This window comes from Cupressus sempervirens, chromosome 2 (genome assembly GCF_028749045.1).
Source record: "Cupressus sempervirens isolate cs-2001-9-10 chromosome 2, ASM2874904v1, whole genome shotgun sequence".
In the NCBI taxonomy this organism is placed as follows: domain Eukaryota; kingdom Viridiplantae; phylum Streptophyta; class Pinopsida; order Cupressales; family Cupressaceae; genus Cupressus; species Cupressus sempervirens.
Genome location: NC_143119.1, coordinates 32,091,059 through 32,115,882, shown reverse-complemented (window position 1 = coordinate 32,115,882; position 24,824 = coordinate 32,091,059). Strand labels below are relative to the sequence as shown.

Sequence of the window (24,824 nt, the reverse complement as noted above, 5' to 3'; positions counted from 1 at the left end):
TGCACCAAAACCAAGAAAAAACTGCACCACTGAAAATTTTAGAAAATTCTACCCAATTTCAAAAAAAATCGCACCTGATTTGGAGTCCGGATGTCCGAGTTATAGCCTCCTGAAGTTGGATTGCAAAAACCAAAATCAATCTAGAGAGGGGTTGCATCAGCAAACGATGGGGTTAAATTTGAAGGTCATACGGCCGTCGCGATAATTGTAAATCACCCTAGAATGACGATCAGGCGGTCGTCAAATTTAGGGTAGTGAAACTGATGACGTCAGCGACAATTCAACCTGATGATGACATCATCTATACAGATGGTGACATCAACGGATGATGTGACTGTATGCAATTGTATGGAATCATACGGGAAATATCGACGTGGCAGGGTGCAACTATTGACTGGGCAATGACTTGTGCCACTGCGTGGCGCTGACTGGATGCTTGCGTCAGCAGGGTTGTCTACGGCTGCTGACGTGTCACAAGTCTGATCTATCCGCATGGGCGAGTGGGGTACTGCCACATGTCGCTACGGATGAGTTAAATGTGCGCCGAAAATCGCAAATGCCCTGTCGGATTAGTTTTTCGTCGCAGAATGTTGCAAAGTGGACACCGGGAATCACAGAATATTCCGGTGTGTATGTCGCAAGAGATGGAGAGCGTTGCGAGGGCCGGAACTCAACGGACCTGCCGGAATCCTTTTTGGCAATGCCGTGATTTACCAAATGCCAAAATGTTATCAGCAAACACTAGAGTTTACAATTTTAATCCCACATGAGTGGGTTCTGCTGTGTAGAAAGTGCATAAAGGACTACGTGCGGGATAGTTTAAATAAACAGGTGCCCCGTTGGTCTTTGGATGGCCGCTTGATGTGCTAAGTGCAGTGCTCGAATTTATTGAGATTGTCGAAATTATTGAAGGTGCTTGGTCTGTGCACTTTAAGGTGCTCGAATTTAGCTGGTACGGCCCTTGAAAAAACTATGCCGAAAATTGGTTGTATGGCCCACTAATAAGGTATATGGTACCCTACGAAATAATAAAATATTTGAAATTGCAGAGTCGGGATCTAACAGCCTGGTTCTGCAAAAAAAATTTCTCCAATCTGCAAATCAGGGCCCTCGGGTTCTAATTTGCAAAAAAAATTTGTCTCACGATCAACTTTCACCCAAGATAGGCAAATTTATAGTCAATCTTCACCGAATCGACGCTTTGGACGCAACGATGAGGTCAAATCTAGCTCTAGATGCTCTCAATTTCTGCGGATGCTCCGGATTCAGGTCAAGGTGCTAAAGCATAAACGGTCTCGAACGGCTATGTGTAGAGAATCTCCCTCAGCTCTGATATCATGTAAGAATTTGGCTTAGGCCAGAATTCACCCAAGACCAAGGAACTCAAACACAAGCACAACAATAGACCAAAATAGAGAGAGTATAATCAGAATGACGATATTAATTCAATATGCTAGCTTGAGAGTACACTAAGAGTGCCTATATATAAAGGCCTCAAAAGAGCTTCTAGAATGCATAGAAGTCAGCAACATGATAAGTCATACAACCAAGCACATGTCCACCAGATATGGGTTATCCTCCATTAAGCACGAAATTAAGTGCGATGAGAAGTTCTAAGTAAAATTTATTGTAATGTATTCTTCTCTATGAGATAGAATTGAGGTTTAAGCTTTTGTACCACCCTCTGACTTGGTTCATGGTGGTTACTATTTCACATATGATATGTAATGAAAGGTGACAATCTTTCATTGACATATATAAACAGAAGGTAACCATTGTAAGGTGACGAGCTTATATATGGTAGACTTGTTATCATGGTTTTTCGGGCAAAATTTTGCCAGACACCTTAATAATCAACTCCTAAAGGTTCTTCGGGCCAGATTTTACCGGCAACCATGAAAATCAATTTGGTATGGTTCTTCAGGCTGGATCTTGTCGAACACCATAACTTAAATCTATTATAGACCACGCTTAAGGTGGTTCTCAAATCTTGTATTATAATTGCTTTAATTCTCTCTTTGCTAAAGAGGGAGTGTTGAGAAATTTAGCCTCATAGTGAACTGAAGCAAATTCCATATGTAATATATGTTAATATATGTGTGTGTGTGTTGATGGAATTATGTTGGTATCCATAAATATGTGATTCCAGGGATATCACATTGAGATGATCTATCTCCATATGCTTGAGAGCATATTGTGTTCCATAACAAACCCTCCCCAACTAAGAGGGAGTGTTAAGATTATAGCTACAATCAGATTGATTCAATTGTAAGACACAATTTTGATATATATATATCATATATATAATATTATAATTATATATATATATATATATATATATGTTATATTGTGATTTATATAGTTAATATATATTAACTAATAATGATTAATCATAGAGACGTGTCTCATGAATTCATCAGACATGTCTCCTCCTCTTATATTTATAAGAGATTGGGATCTGCATTTGGAATACATCTATAACAATGGAAATGTTTGTACATTTGCAAAAAATGATTCCAGTTACTATATTTGGAAATGGCTACTAGAGGCAGTCGTGATACAATGCAAAGTGTTATCAGTTGCAATTTCCTGCTATATTTGTTTGGAGTGTTTATGAGGACTTACTATTTATAGTAAGTTATTAAGAGGGTTGCTAAATTTAGCAGGGCACTTGATGACCAGTCAAAACCCCATTTGCAGTGGTGATTAAAGTTAACTTACGAATTATTAAAGGGTATAATTAGTGATATTAAATAACTTATAAATAAATTTGTTTAATAAGTCACTTTAAAGATCATTTAAAGGGACAATGGAGCCATGACCCATCCATTAGTTCTTTAAGTGATGGAATTTTATATTAAATGGTGCCTAAGTCAAAACTATGGAAAAGCACACAAAAGCTATATAAGTTATTTAATTTTCAGTTTTGTACATCTTCGAGTCATTGTCAAGCAAGGTGCAAAGTATAGCTTGATCGACCTTCCTTAAGAGACATGTTTGATTGGTATTTATCAAGGGTTTGAGTTGCAATACGAGGGCGATCAGAATAATAATTATTGCTGCAAGTACTTTCAAAAAATGTAACGTCTCCATTTTAGCAAACTCTTGTAGCTAGGCTTAGTCATTTCATCATTGCAACCCTCGTGAGCTAACAGTGTGATTTGATGGTCTCTATGGCCGACTTGTTGTCGTCAATAAATATTGAAGTAGCCGATGGGTTGATGTTGTCAATAATTGTCATGTAGCCGACGGGCCCCTTCGGGAAGGTTCTTTGGGATGGTATATGTACAACTCTTGCCATTTATAGTAAGTCAATTGTGGGCAATTATTATTTTTAGCAGTGCAGTTAAGGCCCCAGGTGTTTAGCTTCTTCACTAACTGATTGGGTAAATTAATGGAGCTCTATATTATAAGTCGTTTATTAAGGCTATCTTAATAAATGACTATCATTTATGTGTTATAATTTGATGGTATGTTGAAGAAGCCTTTTAAGTGAAGAGCGTCTTCATGAAGCTATAAGCTTGAAAGTTATTTATTTAAAACAATTAGTTGTAAGCTTCTAATTAAAAGGTGTATTGATGAAGCATCTTTAACGAAAAGTATATTGGAGAAGCCAAGTTGCATCATGAAAGTGACTTCATGAAAGAAATATATTCATTTTTGTCTATTTCCTTTTGATGACTTGTCAAGGTAGAGAATTCTTGAAGACTGATTCCTCTTGATCTATGGATCAATTGCTGCTGTTGTAAAGCATTTGAATCAGTCTCCTGAATCTGAATTGAAACAGTGAATTGATTGTGACTTCAATCTGATTTTGGTGTCCGTTGTGACTTTTATAGTTCTGCAAGTTTCTCTGTCATTCTCTACTGTGTTGACTCTGACTAGAACGCGAATATTTGCTGCAATTGGGCGTCCTTGATCTCTGCATATTTGGCATCAATTTAACAGCAGATTGTCGTTGGGATTGTTTGATATTGTTATCTTTTTGGGTAGCCATTTGTTTCTATGGATTGAGTGTGATTGGGCATCTATTATCCCCAATTGTTTTCTTCTCTTTAGATGTCATTAAAGGGTGTTTGTTCTGCTGCAAACATTCACGTTTTTTACATGAGTTTGCTACATAGGCATGGTAATTATCTGGCAGCCACGAATATGGGTCTCTGGCTTTGTTGACAAGGCAGTGTTTTTCATCTGACAGCTGTGATCTTCTACTTGGTTGAGAGTTGGGTGTGGGAATTAATGTGCATGATTCTCCATGGTATTACTGCTGCAAATTGGACATCTGCACCGAGCATTTATAGGTTCCTTAATTACATTGTAATTTCCTGGGTAATAAAGCAATAATTTGCAGCATTGTGTTACAAGTTAATAGTGGTTGTTGCATAGTTATTACTTATATTTCAGTTCAGTATTATTTCAGCATTTTATATCTTTGAAAAACCAAAAAAATAATATTTGGTCTTTAAGCATTTTATTTCATTTCAGTATCACCTATGCTTGGCACATAAGTGTTTTAATGAGATCTTTGGCTGTTTTTATGAGCGTCTCGACTTTTCTCAATATCTTTATTTCTTCTAGTCTGCTCTACTTTGGCTTTTCATAGTGAAATGCAATTTCTGGATATGTGCGGGGAACCGAGAAAACAGGAACCAAAGAACTATAAAGCGTGGAAGGCCAAAGTCCATGTCTGGCAGATCTAGAGAAGGGTAATGTTACTACTTACCTAGAGCGCCTTCATGGCTATTAACCTCATATCACGGAAGCCTTTTTTAAAAATTGGATCGAAGACAAGGTTACCATGCATTGTGTTATGGTGCATCTGACTGAAGATTTCATTGCTAAAGTTACAGGGCTTCCTAAGGAAGGAATAAAGTTCAATAAGGAAACCAGTATTTCAAATGCTGCAATCAAGAAATTCCCGAAGACTGAAGAGGAGGAGAAAAAATTGGAGAAGAATGGTGACTTTTATGAGCTGAACCAGATAAAAGTCATTTGGGGGGGACGTCCTCTCTTGCATCTGTGAGTACTTCATTCTTGATGGTAGGGCAAAAAGAGTTCATAAATTTCATTTTATTTTCCTGAATCATTTTTCGTACAAGGATAGGATCTCTTTCCCGTTTTATCTAAGGTTTTCCTTACTTCAAAGCCTTCGAGCCCATAGGAAAAAAGAATCCCGTCTGGTCTTACATGAAGGGCTAATTCTTTTAATTGAAAATTACTATAAGAATAAGGCCATTATTTCTTCCCCACCCTCTAAAAAAAAGAAAGGGTTTGTTAGTGAGACCTATTCAAGGAACAGTAAGGGAGACGAAGGGGTAAGTGTGAAAAAGAAGAGTCTAAAGCAAGAAACACCTCAGAAATATGCTGTGGAAATAACGGAATCTGAAAATTCAGAGAAAAATGATGAAATGAATATAGAGAATGAGGAGAATACGGATGTGGGGGACTTCAGTTCAAATCTGAATGGTTACTCTGGCAGCAAAGACGAATTTGGAAGGGCCGAGGCTAAGGAAAGTCATGACAAAAATATAGGGTCGGTGGAGAAGAGGATAAAAACCAGAGTGAGCAACCCCAGAAAGCTAGGGAGGAAAAGATGGAGGAAGATATGGGGAAGGAGAAGGATGACCCAACTGGTATGGGTACTACGCTTTCTTTCCTTCACACTGCAAAGCTCAAGGCAGATTCCTCTCTCCAAGGTGATTCTTGGATGTACAATGAGTTAATGACTCTGAAAAAAAGAACTGGAAAGATGCAGCAAGACCAGGATACTAACAGAGCTAAGATCATCCAGCTGGAAGCTTAGGTTGGCAATATCCTGGAGAAGTTAAAGGAATATGAACATGAGCTCCGTCTTTTGATCAGAGAGAGTGGTAACAAGATGGAACAGGTCACTTCAAGCCTTTGTGCGGCTATTGCCAGCTTAGGTAAGAAAAATAACGAGGAAATCATGTCTCTTGGCGGGCCAAGCAAAAGAACAAGATTGAGTTCAAGGAAGAAGGCGCATGAGGCTACTGGGGGAATTGGGCTCTCTTCTGCTAACATTATTCAGAATACTGCAGAGGTCAGCAAGGAGGTGGTGAAAATGATCAAGGAACTGCAATAGTTGTTGGTAGTGGTTCTAGATACTGGTCTCTGGTTTGGGTTTTTTAGTTGGTTTTTTCTTCCGTTTGTTCAAACTCTAGGTTCCAAGTCCTTGCAAAACCTGGTTTTGTTTTCTAGTCCTATTTTGTGGTTTCATGTCCCTGTAAAACTTGGTTTAGCTACTTTCATACTGCAGGTTTCAGGTCCTTGTAAAACCTGGTTGTGCTTAATTGTCTATCTTTTGATTTTATGTTAAGGGTTTCGGGTCCCTTCAAAACCTGTTTTTACCTTAATCTAAAACATCTTATATCTACACGCATAATTATTAAGAATTTGCCTAAGGCAATGAATGTAATGTCAAGATCTAGAAGCTCAAGAGACAGCACAAGAGAGACAAAGTGATGATCAAATGAGAATCTCAATAATGATCAAATGATAATAGATATTCAAATACAATGCATGTAGAAGTGCTTGAATATATAGACAATGCATGATAAGTAGTAGTGATGATAGAGATAACCTATCAACCACGCAAGGTGTAACCACATGTCCACTAAAGGTGGATCGTCCTCCATTGTGCAATAAAGTATGTACAACAATGAGAGGATGATAATGTGATAAGAACACAAAGGTAGAGCTCACAAACAATGAAGTGTGAGACAACAACTATGTGCAAGTGGATTTCTCCTAAACCATGTGCCAAAATAAAATGTGAACTCCTAGGTGTCTACATGATAACTAATATGAAAATGCATTATCCTATGTAAACTTAAGTAAAGCGTAATTAGTAATATTTAATTATACCAAAACCCCCCTTAAGTGCAACTTAGCGGAATGCACTTAAGCTTACAAAAGCTAGATGACAATGTAAGATGGGTCCCAACTACTAGGCCATGTTAGGTACCCATGTACAAACTGTGAGTGCAAAACATATGCAATGCAATCTCTCATAAAGTGGACAAAGATGGAAACCTCATGAGAAAAACCCTCCCCCCAAAAGAGAGATGAAAAAGAAGCAAGATGCATGCATTGATGGAGTAATCAAGACCCCCCTATTATGACATACATCACACATATACTATATAGAATCCCTCTGTAGGAAGGAAAAAAAAATACAATATATCCCCCCCCATAATGAATGATCTCCTACAAGTATGCCAAGTGCTTGAAGACAAAAGGTGGTCCAATGCCTACAAACAACATTTCTCCCCTTAGGAAGAAGATACACCAAGTACAAATGCAAGAATGCTTCTTGAGGATAGGAAGAGGGAAGGGAAATCAAAATGAAGTATGAAGTCTCTGAAGTCTGATGATGTGTCATCATTTTCTTGAGTGATAAAGATGTCACGATTCAATCAGAATCAAGCCCAATAGAAGGTGACAAACAAGGAACTAGTGGTAACTGATCCATGTAAGAATATGGATCAAATTCTAAAGATAAAGATATCTCCTCAAGAGAAGAAGTTAGAAGAGAAGCAAATAAGTCCCCCTCAATGTAGATTGTACTACACCCATGATAGATGCTCTTGGATAAATGTAGAAATTGCACCAAAAAAACTAAATGATGTTCCTCCCTTTAGAAAGAAATAGTGTCATAGGTGTATCAAATAATCCTCCCCCCAAGTAGTAGGAAGAACCCTCAAGATGTAAGATGTCTCAGAAAGCTGAATAGGAATCTCCACCACATGAGTATGATCAACCATGCAATGTGACATCTCAAGTGAAGTTTGAAACTCATGAAAACTAATCTCCAAAGACTCAAAAGTCTTCTCTAAAGTGAAAGGGACCTCCTGCAACTGTTGTATCAAAGGATCCACAATCATGTTAAACTCAAAGGAATGATCAAGTTAAGAATGATGAGGGTCAAAATGTTCCCTCGCAAAAACTGAAGAATGATCATCCTCAACAAAGAGAAGATGAACATCATCAATGATGTCTCCCAAATCCTCAATGTAGGACTCCACAAACAAACCTAGAATGTTTGCCAAGAAGTCATCCCAAGGAGTTGTAATTGGGAGACAAGGAATGTCCTGCTGCACTAAATCGCCTGAATCCATGGTTGTGTGAAGTGCAAGTATCATCATGAACAACAGCAGATGTGATCTCAACTAGAGAAGTAGGTGATGCAACTAGAGGCTTTCGATCATCAAGACTCTCTTCTTCTGCAAGATCTGTGGTCAACTCTAGTATTTCATCATCATAGGGAATATTATCTTCATCATCAAGTGGAATGAGACAAAATGCAACTGGATCAGTTGATACTAGAGGAATATCTGGATCTCCAAAATGTTCCTAAATAATAATCCAAACTAGGAGGGAAATCATTATCCATAGCCATATGGTAGACTATATAATATCTAAAGGAATGGAGACTACGAAAAATTATAGCACAAATACGTTCATTTTTACTCATGCAAGCTGATTGCTTCTGAAATGTCCCTTTTCTGATTTTGTATGATATTTCCAATCTTTAATCAGATCTTTAAGATCAAACAACTAATATCACAAAGATCCTCCAAATTTCTCAAGAAACCCCAAATCGGGTATGCCAGAAATGGTGCCAAAAGCTTCACAGCTTCACCTATTATTAATAAATCTGAAAATGGCCATTTTTACAGATTTTTCAGCAGCATAACAGCCTAAAAAATGATATTTCCAGATCTATATAGCCTTTACACAACAGCTCACAAATGTAGGACAAAAACTATGCTCATCGGGCTCCCGAAATTAACACAAAAATGCCCGGAAACACCACAAAAACACTAATAAACTATCTCAAAAGTTTAATCACGTCCCAATACATATATTCAGCTCTATTTTAATAGCTTAAAGTCTGAAATACAGTAGCAACCAAAACTGATATGAAATGCTCAACTGAAAACACCAAACTCATGCAAAAAACACACCCAAAAACCCACAAATCTACACTGTTCAGCACAAAGGCAAACTCTGTATGAGCATGCACATGGAATGGCTTCAAACCCCCTTCCTTAGCCTTCCTGGAAACCTGCAAACTCCCGTTCTTGGGTCTCCTTCTCCACAGGTTTGGCAGCCTCTCAAGAATAACAAAGAATGAGCCAAAAATCAAGTTCTGGAATCCCCCCCAAAATGCCTCCAAACCTCTTTAAAAAGGGCATAACTGTAACTCACATCCAAGAGAGGTTAATGAAACATATTTTAATAATAATTATCATTTATTAGTCCAACGGTTTCCAAAGATTAACTCCCTTTTTCCGAAACTTCACTTTCTTGGGCCTACCTGTCTTAGTAAAGATTATTATTTTTTTATTATTTGAAAAGGGGACATGACAAGTCCTCCCCTCCCAAACATTGCTTGTCCTCAAGCAATGGCTAAACAATAAACCAATCAATCCTCCTGGATCCCAAATGTAGTCATGAACTATACTACTACCAATTAACACAGACTCCTGCAAGATCCTCTGCAATATGACCAAGAGGAATCCATAATCAAACTGGCAATTATAGCTCAACCAAACTCCAAAATCACCATTACCACAGTCAAAAACCCATGAGACACAAACTCTTAGAATATCAAAACCCAAGTAAAGTGGACTACCAACATAGTAAATACCATCAATGCATTCCACTGGCCTATATGGAATGTACAATCCAACTCTGCAACAATGGTGAATGCTCTCAAATGAAACTATACCAAGTATGGAGAATCCACACACTGTACAACTCCTGCAGTCAACACAACTCTGTAGATCATTGGCCACTGTCTCATAACCATAACCCATGCACCCCTGATGGTGAAAAGCCATCACAAGATAAACAACAAGAAATGGAACCCAAACCAAATTTTCCTGCCATCAACTCCTCAGCATAAGGATCAATTGTTAACTGATGTACATACCCTGCAATATAATGTTGATTAAAAAAACCAACCTCAGTCAACAGCTCAACATGAACAAGTGATACAACCCACTGTGACTTATCACTAGCTAAGTCAGGAGATGTCATAGCCAAAGGAGTAGAATCAATAACAACACTTGCTGAAGCATCACTCCAAAACTCCTGCTCTAAGTCATGTATTATCAAGCTATCAACTACAGAACCTGTCGCCATGTCGTGCCCATCACAACTCTCATCTCGAGGCATCAAACTATTCCATAACTGATGATAAGCACTAGGAACCAAAGTACATCTCTGTATCATAATCTCATCAACATGGTCATCAAAGGTGAATTGATGAGCGTACCTCACAGTGTAATGCCAATAGAATGCGCCAATCTCAATCAGTGGCTCAGACTGTAATCCAGATGAAACTAACTGCAATTGATCATCAACCATGTTGGAACTGACTACTACCTCCAAAGATATCACCAAGGGAGTAGTATTACTAGCAGGAACCATGCCAACTGTCGACTCACCAACATCACGCATGACCTTTGATACATCTCTAGTCTCTGTGCCTTCAGTACTAGAGGCCACCACCCTATCAGGCATACAATAATCTGCTACAATACCCAACTCAACTAAACCTGACTCTAGTGGGAATGAACCTGATATGCCAATGTTAGTATCAAGGATGAATGCATCCCCATCTCCACTGTCTCTAACAATCTCAGCCATGGACATCCTCGAATCACCAAACACCATAGCTTGTGACTGTATAGAATCAGATAAAGACTGTAGTCGCTCTAACTCCATGGTCACTTTAGCCAAATGAAACTGTGACTCCTTGAAAGCCAACTGTGTACTCTCAAGAATCTCAGAAGTCACCTCAAGCTGCTCAGTAAGCTCACTCACCTCATCTTCCTTGGCCAACAATGCATCATATGCTGTACTACCCCACTCCATAAGATAATCTCTGTCAGCTACCAACTGCATATAATTCTGTCTCAAAATCCGAATAGCCTCCCATAAAGAGTGGATCTCTGTCAAGGAAAGATAACTTCCTTCCTGCTCATCACTAGTAGGAGAACCCCATCCATAAACTGCTAATAACTGACGAGCAGCATCAAAATGTTGGCAAGTGATAGCAATGTCTCAGTCACTAACTCTCAACTGATTAGACACATGATGGCATTGGCTTGACTGTCTCCTACAAACCTCCTTTGATGCACTGTCTAAAGGAGTATCCTCAAAGTTACTAGTCTCTAGAGTATTACCATCCATGTCCTGTGAATCAACTCTAAAGCTCATATCAACATACAGAGTATCAAAAACTGTAGCACTGCTGTCCAACTCCTCTGTACCCAAAGAAACTAAGTCTTCAAAATTGCCCACTACATCCTCCTGGATGTCATCAATGCCAATATGATCCTGGGACTCATCTGTACACACTGCCAAATATGAAAGATCATCAACACATTCCAGCAAGTATGGTCGACTGGATATATGAACAAAGCCCAACACCGGTGTATAAAAACTAATACCAACATCAGACAAGATACTGGCACAAGAAAAGACAACACCGTGTAATCTGCTAATCAAATCCATGATAGCACCCAAACAAACACTGCTACCAAAAAATGTTAAAGATCTCCAATCAACTGAATCCCAAACACCAATATAACAATCTCGAGTCCATATCCGTAAACTAGAATCAACTGGTAACTCAAGCAAACTCCTCACCTGAGTAATATGACCAATACCAACTAACTCCACATACCTGTCATGATGAGGTAATGAAGTCACAATACTATCTTCACTCACCTTCAGCTGGCGGGATAAATCATGTGAAGTACTACCTGCCTCAACCTCATGTGATGAAGCATCTAACTGCGCTTGGTACTCTTTCTCAGCAAAGTCATGAATGCTCAATGTCTGCTCATCTCTACCAGGTATCTCACCATCCTGCACAACAACATCCTCATAATCATCATCTGAACCCACTACACTGTAGTCACTGCCTGTTGTAACTATACCATCCTGAATACTTGTGGCATCACCCTTTGACAACCTGTAAACAATTGTCTCAATTTGAGTATCAAGTTGACTGTTACTATCAATCTGTGTAATATCCTTTCCCACCACCTCCTGTGGCAAAGTAGAATCTGAGACCTCTACCTGGCTATCAGCTAGTTTCTCAAACTCCTCATGCAAGTTCTTGGGAATTGTATCATCTGTCCTGTGAGAAAATCTGCCAAATAGAAATCCAGTCAACTTATCCACCTTAGCTGGGTCAGATAACATGTCATTCATTATACGGTGGTGCTCAACCAACTGTTTAGACATGTCATGGCTTATTTTCATAAGTTTATCTCGAATGTCTAAATAACCATCCTTCCTATTGTTTTGACTCTGGATATCAATTGTCCAAGATCGTGTCCTCTGAGACTCTGTACTATACCTGTCCATTCTGGATAAAGTAGAGTGTAACCCCAATAGGATATAACTTCTTCAAACACCAAGAACTAACATGCAAATGATTAGAAGTAGCATGCAACCATAGATTTTGACATGCAACTGATTAGAAGCAACATGCAACCACCAAATTATGACATGCAAGATCTGGGTAGTTGTCAAAACTGACATGCAAGATCTGGGTAGTTGTCAAAACTGATATACAAACTTCTACAACCACCAAATTCACCAAGAACTAACATGAAACCATAGATTTGGACATGCAACTGATTAGAAGCAACATGCAACCACCAAATTATGGCATCCAAGATCTGGGTAGTTGTCAAAACTGACATGCAAGATCTGGGTAGTTGTGAAAACTGACATGCAAACTTCTACAAGCACCAAATTCACCAAGAACTAACATGAAAATGATTAGAAGTAGCATGCACCCATTAATTTTGACATGCAGCTAATTAGAAGAAACATGCAACCATAAATTATGACATGCAAGATTTGGGTAGTTCTCAAAACTGAAATGCAAGATCTGGGTAGTTGTCAAAACTGACCTGCAAACTTCTACAAACCCTCAGGCTGGCAAGATCATGGCTCTGATACCACTGAAATGTCCCTTTTCTGATTTTGTATGATATTTCCAATCTTTAATCAGATCTTTAAGATCAAACAACTAATATCACAAAGATCCTCCAAATTTCTCAAGAAATCCCAAATCGGGTATGCCAGAAATAGTGCCAAAAGCTTCACAGCTTCACCTATTATTAATAAATCTGAGAATGGCCATTTTTACAGTTTTTCAGCAGCATAACAGCCTAAAAAATGATATTTCCAGATCTATATAGCCTTTACACAACAGCTCACAAATGTAGGACAAAAACTATGCTCATCGGGCTCTCGAAATTAACACAAAAATGCTTGGAAACACCACAAAAACACTAATAAACTATCTCAAAAGTTTAATCACGTCCCAATACATATATTCAGCTCTATTTTAACAGCTTAAAGTCTGAAATACAGTAGCAACCAAAACTGATATGAAATGCTCAACTGAAAACACCACACTCATGCAAAAAACACACCCAAAAACCCACAACTCTACACTGTTCAGCACAAAGGCAAACTCTGTATGAGCATGCACATGGAATGGCTTCAAACTCCCATCCTTAGCCTTCCTGGAAACCTGCAAACTCCCGTTCTTGGGTCTCCCTGGAAACCTGCAAACTCCCGTTCTTGGGTCTCCTTCTCCACAGGTTTGGCAGCCTCTGAAGAATAACAAAGAATGAGCCAAAAATCAAGTTCTGGAATCCCCCCAAAAATGCCTCCAAACCTCTTTAAAAAGGGCATAACTGTAACTCACGTCCAAGAGAGGTTAATGAAACATATTTTAATAATAATTATCATTTATTAGTCCAACGGTTTCCAAAGATTAACTCCCTTTTTCCGAAACTTCACTTTCTTGGGCCTGCCTGTCTTAGCAAAGATTATTATTTTTTTATTATTTGAAAAGGGGACATGACAGCTTCCCATATGTCTTTGGCTCAGGTATGAGTCCATAACGATTGGGCAAGATATTAAGCCATCTACAATGTGTGATGATTCCTTTTGCCCATAATGCATCATTACCCCTAATTAATTGTATGGTAGAAGGATGTAGTTCCATGATTACATAAATAATGTGTTACAATGAATGTTGATGGTATTTGTGTGGGGGGGGTATGTTACCATTGCTGGAGACAGGATTCAATGTTTATGTGTTGCATTCATGACAATGTTTGTCACTAATGTCAACATACACCTTATTCTGTGAAGATTTCCAATGTTGCAGAGGTAGATGCATTTGGCACAATCATAGGTCATCGAGTTGGGATGTGCACTCTTAGACATATAGTCAAATATGTGTATAGATGCTATAGTTAAATGCGCAAAAAGAGATATTCAATTATGATAGAGTTATGAGATGTTTTATGGAGGTAGCTTTCAGAGAGAGTTTCTCGTAATCGGATACTAGTAAATTGGTTGTATCTTTTGATTGAGATGATATTATGTTCAGTGCACTTAGAGGATTGTCAGAGACATATTCAAGATGTTATGTTCCAGATGGAAAAATCAGATTTGCAGTTTGAGCCGACTTATGAAGTCTATTCAACGTGTTTGTTCCTATGAGCCCACTATCAATAAAATCATTTGTAGAAAGAGTTTGGTTGTAATGTAACATGTATTGCAATATCTTTATGATGTCCTATATTATTCATTGTAAATTGAGAAAGCATCATGGCCAACTCAATACTTGTTTTAGGACTTGGTATAAAGGAAAGATTGTTTCCTTGGTTGATCATCCGTGAGATCATATGTATTGTGATGTTTGGTTATGCGAACTTGGATGCGAATTTGGCTAAAGTCAAAGCAAAGATTGATGTTGAGGATGTATTGTGAGCTTCAAAGGAGCTGTATTGGCAAAAAAGTTGTTATTTAATTAGTTCAGAACTTGGAAAGATTATCCTAAAGATCGTTTGGTGAAGACAGTTTGAGGCTAATTGAGCAATGGGTTCAGTTGTTCTCCTTTCAACTCCTAATAGGGTTGGCACAACTCCTAACAAAGTTGGAATCTTCTAACAAGGATTCAAAGTCTCCTAACAAGGACTAACATGTACAATTGTCAATTGCTCAATTGGCCAAAGTGGACTTTTGATTCTAATTATTACAACAACAAATATAAGACAATAATAGACTCAATACTACTAGGACACAAGATCTCTAAAGGATCCAGAAAGTACAAGTAGCCAATTGGCCAAAATAGACCAAATGCTGAAGATGAAATTTTCATCCAAATAAGTCTATTCTATGATAGCATATATGGATTGCTCTCTAAAAATTATGCACTTTCAAAGAAAATGGCACCTGAAAATGTGTCTATATGAGCCTAACCAAAGCCTCTGAAGTTGCAAAATCAAGGATTGGACAAGTACATGTTGTGGGCTTTTCACACCATCACCCCATTGCAAATGGGGACCCCCTATTTGGGGTTTTCAAATTTCTTAGAGTGCTCAAGTTGTGTCTTGCAAAGATATTGTTGGTTGGCAATGAATACAAATGATTATATGGAGCCTCTTGATGCTTTCAAAATCAATATCCAATGTTTTGGGTGCTCTCCGAACTCCTTGGAGAAGCAAGCTATTTTCAGTACATCACCTAGTTGCTTCAATTCATTGTCCTATGATTCCAATATCGTTGTGGTATGATCATAATTTCATAAATATATCTTCTACATACTTTCTGCAACTTAGGTAAGCAATTGAGTTATTATTTAATTAATTAAGTTGTCTAATGTTGGAAATATTAAAAGGACAACTTAATGTAACAGCTCGTTGAAAAGGTATTGAGATGTATTCTAAGTTTGATCTTGTTGAATTAAAAGCAGCTTCGGTCGGATATAGGTATGTTGATTGATTGTTTTGGAAAAATAATCATCACCCTTGCATCTAATTGAAACCCTACAAATAAATGATCTTATTGAAGATAGATAATTATCTATATCAGATCATAATGGATCCAAGAATATTGTATATCTGCACTCGCAGATTCCACTACTGATCATTGTCATTTTTATGTTCCTCTTGCCCAGATAGAGTTATGATCAAATGCTCGACTAAATCAGATCGAAGTCTAATTTTTCCTTATTGCAGATCGGCGACATATCATATATATTGATTAAATGCTAACTATTGTTAATCCTGAATAAGATCAGCTTTTAGTTTGGAAACAAATAGTTGCATTGAAAGAGACATGTCCATTGTCTCCATAAACACTCATGGACATACCATTTCATCTCTTACATATACTCAAATCAATCGGCCAAAAAGAGCATTGAAATCAATTAATGTTCTGCCCTTTGGAGTTCAGTGTCTACAGATAGCAGATTCAAAATTACTAATTAATATTCAGTATTTATCAATATTGAATTGTCACTAGCATACACATTTGTCAAAGACCGAATTTTGATTACTACTGAAATACAGAGATTAGTAAGAATTATATTCTGAAAATTCGAATGATACATATATAGTTCAAATATGAAATGAATCTAATCATATTTAAAAGATCTCTAGGCCTGGGGGATTTCGGACACAAAAATTAATATTAATTCTTCTAAAAGATTTTTGGGAAGGAAAAAAAGAAATTATTATATTCTAATTGAATATTTCCCTCCAAATATTTGTATAAGGCCAACGTAGGCTCATTTGTGAAGTTAGACTTGTGAATGATATTTTTATGTTGTTGGAATGAACCTCAGTTCTTCCAGAGCTTCTTGATGATGAAAACTGTAATGGACTTCAAAATACTCCAAGAAGACAAAAGAACTAAATAGACAAGATATTCAGTGATAGAGCAGCAATCTAAGATTCCAATTAATATAGACAAAAGAACTAAATAGACAAGATATGCAGTGATAGACCAGCAATCTAAGATTCCAATTAATACTCAAATCATTACATTTGCTATTACATTCATGACAAAGCTCAAGAGATGTTGCACCTTAGCCTTTTAACAATTATTCTATGCTAGGAGTCGTGAGAGGATGACACTTCTATAATGCATTAGGGATGTCATTTATAGCAAGATATATTCTATTTTAAGATGGCAAAAGATAAGAATAAGTTTGAAGTATAGAAACTTAGAAAATCATCTAAATATGGTAAAGGGAAATGGTGAACAGTCGGACAGTTTGGTTTGGCACGCTCGGCTAGAGGCACTTGATGACTTGCGCAATTAAAGGACAGTTGTATGGACAGCATACAGCACGTGTGCAAGAGCGCTAAAGCTTATTTGGAATACAGTGAAGTTATGGAAGATTTATTAGGTACTGTTGATGCGAGTTTTGTGTCACTTACATAACATATTAGGATTTGAATATTCAATATGGGATATCAAACATGCAACTCCTCTCTTGAAAAGTCATTACTCATGAAGACATAAGTATTAGCTCCAATGTTCCTTACACCGTTGGATACTCGCTCAATTTTATCAATGTGATTCGCTGGTAATCACGTAGACGGCCTTACGCTATTCATTCAAGGATGACTTGGACTTTGGTGGACTGAAGGTGATGGCGGCTCGGTTTGTGAAATGTGCGAAAGCAGATAATGTTGATGATGGTGGTGATGGAGGATGTGTCTGCCGGTGATGATGTTGATGGGAAAGCGATGGTCGTTGAAGGTGAATGGATGTGTTCTAATGTTTGACCTACTCCTTCTAACTTCCCTCTCTAAGCTTCGACTACCCAACTACTCACTATTCTACTCCTACTCCTATGAATGGAAGGTTAGCAAACGGATGGGGATCGAACCTAATGAGAGCTGACCAGCGGCCTCACTTCCACAGGTGCAATGATTCTAAGGAAAAATAAACTAGTTTACCACACAAAGCTTCCCAACTAGCCGCTAGGATGCTAGTGGCCTAGTATTGATCCCTATCAAACATTTACCAATGCTACCACACAACTATCCACCTACTTTAGCTTCACTTAAACAACTTCAAATGCAACCAACTTTAACAACTTGAAAGAAAATCTAACTAAGTGGAAGTAGAAAACATGCAATAATACCCAATGTTCTTAATCAACATGCAAAACGCAACAATGAAGAGAGCAATTTTGGTATTATGTTCGCAACAATTTCTCCGACCACTTTACAAATGAGAGCAAATGGCCTTTTATAGAGGCCAGAAATACAATGGACGGTGGAGATCAAAACAAGATCAACGATCCAGATTGGATCCTCAAAACCCTAATTAGGGTTGCCACCCCATCGGCCAATGAGAAGCTGCCACCTCATCAATGGACCAATGAAAAAAGTGCAAAAAGTGGCAACCAATGAGAAGGCACCAAAATGGTGGCCAATCAAAAATAGACACTTGTCCTATTCTAGAAGAAAGGGGAAATTTGCCACTTGCGCTTACATCAAATGATCTTCTAATATAAATCTTCCCTTTTCTTTCATTTTCTTGGCTAAGGAAATGAACTTAGCTAGCCTTTTGTTAACTTATTCCATAGGAGGACAAGGTGTGTGCTTCGCCTTGAGTTCCGCTGTCTTTGCCACGCTGTTCACTGCTTGTAGTATTTTTTTCATGATCCTTCTCATATTCATTCACAAATCCAATAAGAGCACTGAGAGAGGAAAGGGTGCCCAAATGCTTTTTATTGATAGCAACCTTTCCAAACTCATCCAACCTCGATCCAAAATCTGTTTCATTGACATCCTCTTCTCTAATATCCTCAAAATCAAGTGTCACTGTAAGTCTCGATGATCTGTTAACTCCTTTCCTTCCCTTGCGTATCCAATTCTGCTTTAGATGAGTGTAATAGGCCCCTTGGTTATCTTGAAATAACTTAGTTGCTTGATCCATCATTACAATTGTCATGCTCTTGTATTGGGGAATGTTAAATGTTTTTTCAATCGCTTGTTTGCCAATGCTGGCCAACACTCTCTTCCTTCCATCAAAAATGATGGAATTACTATTTAGATCAAATCTGGATGCACATTCCATGATCAATTCTGGACAAGGCAATGTGGGAGGAAAAGCTGCTGCGTGTACAATTCCACTCTTGTAAATCCTTTTTGCCAAGGGGGATTGTCCTTCCTTTAGTCTGTCCCTCATCCGTATCATGTCCACTGTACAGATATTGGTGTCAGTTATTCTCTTCATTTTCGAGAAGAAGGAAGTATTGAGCGTCATATCCTCTTTGTCTTTCTTAGTGTTCGCCCGCTTGGGATTCTTACTTGCACTATCATCCTCCATGCTCGTCGCCCTATTACAGGATGGTAGAGTGGTGGACCAAAAGGCAAGAAGAACCAAGCGGAGCAATCCTTAGCTTAGAACGAAAGATGGATATCTCAGCTTAAGCACTCCTTGCAACTCTAGATGATGAAAATTCACCTTAACCAATAAACTTACAGCGACTTTTCGGAACCTAGGATATGACTTTCAAGAAGTTCAAATCCCTTTGCAAATCAGGAATTTACCATGCAATTCACCTCCAAATAAAGTTACCCAACCTAGGGCAAAAATCGCAGCCTCTTGAAAAAAATCAGAATTTTATCTTCCACAAATTTCGGCTCCCACAAAATTCGGCCCCCACAAAATTCGGCTTCCACAAAATTCAGCCTCCACCAATTTCGCCCAAGTCTGAAAAAAAATCTGCTCCTCCACAAAATTCGCCCACAAGGAGAGGAAGAAATGATTTGTGAAAATGAAATGAGGAGGAGACTCCTTTTATAGCCAATTTTCTTTTTCCATAAAGTCGGCCTACATAGTCTAGGAGAAAACAAAAAACAAAAATTAAATTCAAGTGAAGGCCCACAATTAAATACTTAGCTTAAAAAAATTAATTTTGCCGAAAGAAAATTGCACTTTTAAATTTACCAATTAGCTCCAATTGCAAAACGAAATTAAATGGCCTTGAGGGTGTTAAATATTTCCATTTAATGAGGGTTTAGTAATTAATACGTCATTGAAATTGTATTTTGGCTAACCAAAAGTCATTTTTTTCCATATTAAATTACTGAATTCATTAAAAACTTAAAAGTTTTCAAGGCAATTAATCCAATTAAAGCCAATTTTTTGCAATTTTCTACCAAATCGATTTTGCCAAGCTAAAAATTAAAATTGCATTTAGAACCAAAAATCGATTTTTTGCAATTTTCCACATTTCAACAAAATTAAAAAATTTCACCAAAGAAAAATTTGAGATTTTCCAAAAACTTAAGTCTAATTAAAATTTCTCTTTTAAGAATTATCCAAATTTATAGAGTTAAGACCAAATTTTCAAAAGAAAATGCCTAAGTACAAAATTCACAACTTTATCCTGCCAAGTTGAAGTTAACTTAGAAAATTATTCGGCTTAGGGATAAAATTGATAGCTCTGGAAAATCAAGTTGAAACTGGGTGAAAATAAGCTAAGCCTCCCAAATCTGTCCTGAAGGTGCCAAGGCGTGACATTTTCAAAACTCAAAATTTTGGGCAATCCAAAAATTTGTCGAGGTGATTAGAAAAAAGGGGGGTCCCCAAAAATTTTGGGGCGATGGTGTGAAAACCTCACAACAGGTACAAGCTAACAGGACAGAAAAAAGGACACAATAGTATAATGGCATTTTGATTAAGGAATTGTTTTGGTTTAGCAAGATAATTACTTAATGAGGTTGGGAGAATATCCTAGATGTCAACCCACACGTGGCAGAATATAATTTAAAGATTTAACAAAGTACCAAGCAGCACAAGGCCGACAGGACTGAAAGTTCAGTCTAAAGAAGATTTTTTCTGACTGGAAGGCACTTCTTAGCACTCATTCAGCATGAAGACTCCATGCTAGACTTAAAATTTTGTCATGTACATAAATTCTGGACTCACCTTTGTCATTGATGTCAAAGAGGGAAAGTAATGGTAACAAAAGTTGCAAGTATTAGCATCATAAAGATTGTAAGAGGGAGATATAAGTTAGAGCGTAGTCAAAGGGGGAGCGCACTATACACATGTAGAATTTGATATGATAAATAGAGATGATCCACAATTTTTGAAACTTTGATGACCAAGTGAAACACTCCACGGATTTTGCAAATTTGAGATTTTGTTACTTGGCCAATTTTAACCATATGTTGCCATCAATGCCAAAGGGGGAGATTGTTGGCAATTTGGCTAATGTAATGTATTACGATTGTCATTTATGGAAACATATAGTCTATTTTGAGATGGCAAAAGATATGAATAATTTTGAAGTATAGAAACTTAAAAAATTGTCTAAGTGTGGTAAAGGAAAACAGTGAATAGTCAGACAGTTTGGTTTGGCATGCTTCACTAGGGGCACTTGATGACTTAGTTAAAGGAAGGTAGTATGGACAGCATACAGCACATGTGCAAGAGCATTAAAGCTTATGAGGAATACAATGTAAGTTATGGCAGATTTACCACGTATAGGCTGACAGGACAGAACAGATGAAACAATAGTATAATGGCATTTTGATTAGGGAATTGCTTTGGTTTACCAAAATTATTACTTAATAAGGTTGGGACCACATCTTAGATATCAACCCACACATGGCAGAATATAATTTAAAGATTTAGCAAAGTATCAAGTAGCACAAGGCCAATAGGGCTGAAAGTTTTGGTATAAAGGAAAGGAATTTTGTTAAGCAAAGTATGGCATTGTATTGTATTGATATAATATTTATATGTGCACTTTATGTGATTGGTATAGATGTGAATTTGATGCTAGAACAGAGCAAAATGGTTGCATGTACAGTTTTGAAGAGGAACTACAAAGACTGATCAGATATTAAAGATATCAACACAGAAAATAGTTTTTGTATCTATCTCATAGATAAGCATCGTACAATTGTATATGCATGTTTGAACAGTGGGTTCATCTTGCACTCTTTTGTATTGTAACAACAACTCCTAACAAAGTTGAGGCTTCTAATAGGGACTAGTGCTCTAACAAGGATAGTTACATTGTACGGTTGTGTTAGACTCCTAACAGGGTCAATATCTTTCACAAGATACTTTTATTAGTGAATCATTTGTGGGTTCCATCCCCACCGGGGTTTTCCCTTGGCCAGGGTTTCCCTAGTTAACAAATAATGGTGTTATGAGTTTCATTGTGTTATGCTTATGTGTTTCAATTTGATCATCTATGCAAATTTAAAGATTGTTAATAATATCCATAGTTGGGCAAAAGTTTGTGGAACACTGATTCACTCTCCCCCCCCACACTATGCTTTTACTAGTGGATCATTTGCGGGTTCCATCCTCACCAAGGTTTCCCTAGTTAACCAATAATGGTGGTATGAGTTTCATTGTGTTATGCTTACATTTACTCTTCAATTTGATCATCTATGCAAGTTTAAAGATTGTTAATAAAAAGTTTGTTGAGCAAAAGTTTATATGCGCATTTTATGTGATTGGTATAGATGCAAACTTGATGCTATAACTCAGCAGAATAGTTGCATGTACAGTTTTAAAGAGGAACTACAAAGACTGATCAAATATTGAAGATATCAGCAAAGAAAAAGGTTTTTGTATCTATCTTATAGATAAGCATTATACGATTGTATACGCATGTTTGAGCATTGGGTTCATCTTGCACTCTTTTGTATTGTAACAACTCCTAACAAGGTTGAGGCTTCTAACAAGGCCTAGTCCACTAACAAGGACAGATACGCTGTACAGATGTAAAAGATTCCTAACAGGATCAATATCTTTCACAAGATACTTTTATTGGTGGATCATTTCTGGGTTCCATCCCCACCAGGGTTTTCCCTTGGCCAGGGTTTCCCTAGTTAATAAATAATGGTGTTATGAGTTTCATTGTGTTATGCTTATGTTTACTTTTCAGTTTGATCATCTATGCAAGTTTAAAGATTGTTAATAATATTCATAGTTGGGGAACAGTTTGTGGAACATTGACTCACCCCCCTCCCCCCCTCAGTATTCCCTATTTCTAACAGTACAATGTGCTAATAGTAGGATGCCCAATGTGCACATGTCTATATGCTCAAGATGCAGATGTGTATATGTTCAGTGTGCTGGTGTCAGTATGTCTGATTTACTAATGTCACAATATTTGTCAATGCTGAAGATAGCACTGTATGACGCCTCAATAAGTATCACTGCTTCTTCCAATATGATGCTGCAGGGGTGTATGACAATGGATGTATGACTGCACTCTGATGTATACCATGGTTGTGTTATGATGTTGCAGAAGCTTGGGCGATGATGAAACATTAACAATTCTACCTATCTCTGTTGCTCTCAGGGCAAAGAAACCATAATAGCAGAAGCATTGGAGACTGCATTTTTTTTTAGTAATAAGAATCCCAAGACTTTGCCCCATGGATGTCTCCTTAGCATATTTTCAAGGTTTTACCACATAAATTTGTCGCTTGTTATTATTCTATTATTCAATTATTCAATTTTATTTTCTTCATTATCTATTAGCAACTAACTTTTTGCCGCAACATTTAGTATTTGTGGGTTTATGTATGGCTATTACAACAGTGGCCAATGACAAATGGAATAGCAATATGCTCTCCTACAGCGCAAGGATGAATAGTCTAGTGTTAAAACATCTCATAGTAAACTAGGTTCCTTTTTTGGATCCTTAATAGATACATATAAAGAGCATCAATATAAGCACCATAAAAAAATTGATGAATGCATAATTTAGGAAGGTGTCAGACAGAAGGAAGAATAAAGGAAATTATGAAACACAATAGAGACTTGCAGTATAAATGATACCTGTAGTGGACAGTGAGAGGACGGCCATTTAACCAATGTCCATAGCAGAACCTACTATAAGAGTTGCAAAAGCAATAATTCGACGAAAGAAAAACATCATTAAGAATACCTAGGCAAAGCTTTGAGACTTTTAGTCCAGGTGCCAGGCTGAAGTAAGGAATGCCCATCTTCTGTTGATAATGAAGTAACCTGCACTGAGCTACTCTACTGGCCTGTGTAATGTTGAATTTGAAATGGCAAGTCTCTTTAATTCTCCTGCCATGAAAGTAGCGATTATTTGAATTTACAAAATAATTGCGAATAATATACTACAGCTGTATCTAGTGGATAGGGGAATTCGGAGAGTTGGAGTACTATCACAGTTGTTCGTCAACGTCTAAACAGCAAAGTAGAACGCATAGCTTACCAAGGTGGGACACTTGAGTATTTTTTCAAACTGTCATATATTTGGGTTAGTTTGCTGGATAGCAACTATCCTCGTTCAGGATTTCGCTCAAACTTCTGTTCACAGTTCTATTTCAGGCAATGAACGGTATAAATTTCTTTTAATGTATTCGCATTGCAAAGTAACTACCGCACCATGAGGCACAATGGTTACACCAAACAGTGGGCGGGGCTGAGCAGGAAAGTGGAAGTTAAAGTGGAAGTCAATGAGATGGAAGGTTCACTTCAATTTATTCTCCGGAAATGAAGACATGTACTTATTGTATTTAGGGAAATGTTTATAGAGGTGAGTACCTAGATTTCTGGGAAGGTCATACATCTTAATGTTTTTTCAATTAGGATTTGATTCAGGGTTAAACTAATAATAGTCTATTATTAACTCAATGTGAAAGAGTGGTGAGCTAAAGATAGCATGTGATTAGTTGATTAGTTGAAAATATATTTAAAAAGCTATTATGTTGAGTCACATTCTAAAATAGTTGGTTCTTAACTAAGTAATGGGAGTTTTGACTCCCTGTTAAATATTGACCATTATATACGAGGAAGGGGATATGTTCTCTATTTTCCTTTTAATTTCTTTCTCCTCTTCTTTTTTTTAATATATATTTTATTTTTATATCTTCCTTTTTCTTAATCAAATGTAATATATTATTATCACTTATCGATTGTCATGTCCCCTATTC

The 24,824-nt window shown here is 37.4% G+C and overlaps 1 protein-coding gene across 9 annotated transcripts in view; it reads right to left on the bottom strand.

Annotated features, from left to right (window-relative positions):
- LOC149570935 (uncharacterized) overlaps nt 1–24,392 on the bottom strand; it is a 281,257-nt gene extending 256,865 nt beyond the window's left edge. For 4 of the 9 annotated variants that reach the window (XM_089812493.1, XM_089812485.1, XM_089812491.1 and 1 more), the window contains exons 1-2: nt 24,104–24,237; nt 23,807–23,952 (exon numbers count right to left, since the gene is read on the bottom strand). In XM_089812493.1, coding sequence (XP_089668619.1) covers nt 23,807–23,864 — 58 coding nt within the window. In that variant the 5' untranslated portion in view covers nt 23,865–23,952; nt 24,104–24,237. Of the gene's footprint in view, nt 1–23,806; nt 23,953–24,103 lie in introns of those variants that run through there. The other 5 variants (XM_089812484.1, XM_089812492.1, XM_089812490.1 and 2 more) reach the window with 3 other exon arrangements.
- Nucleotides 24,393–24,824: the final 432 nt, after the last annotated feature.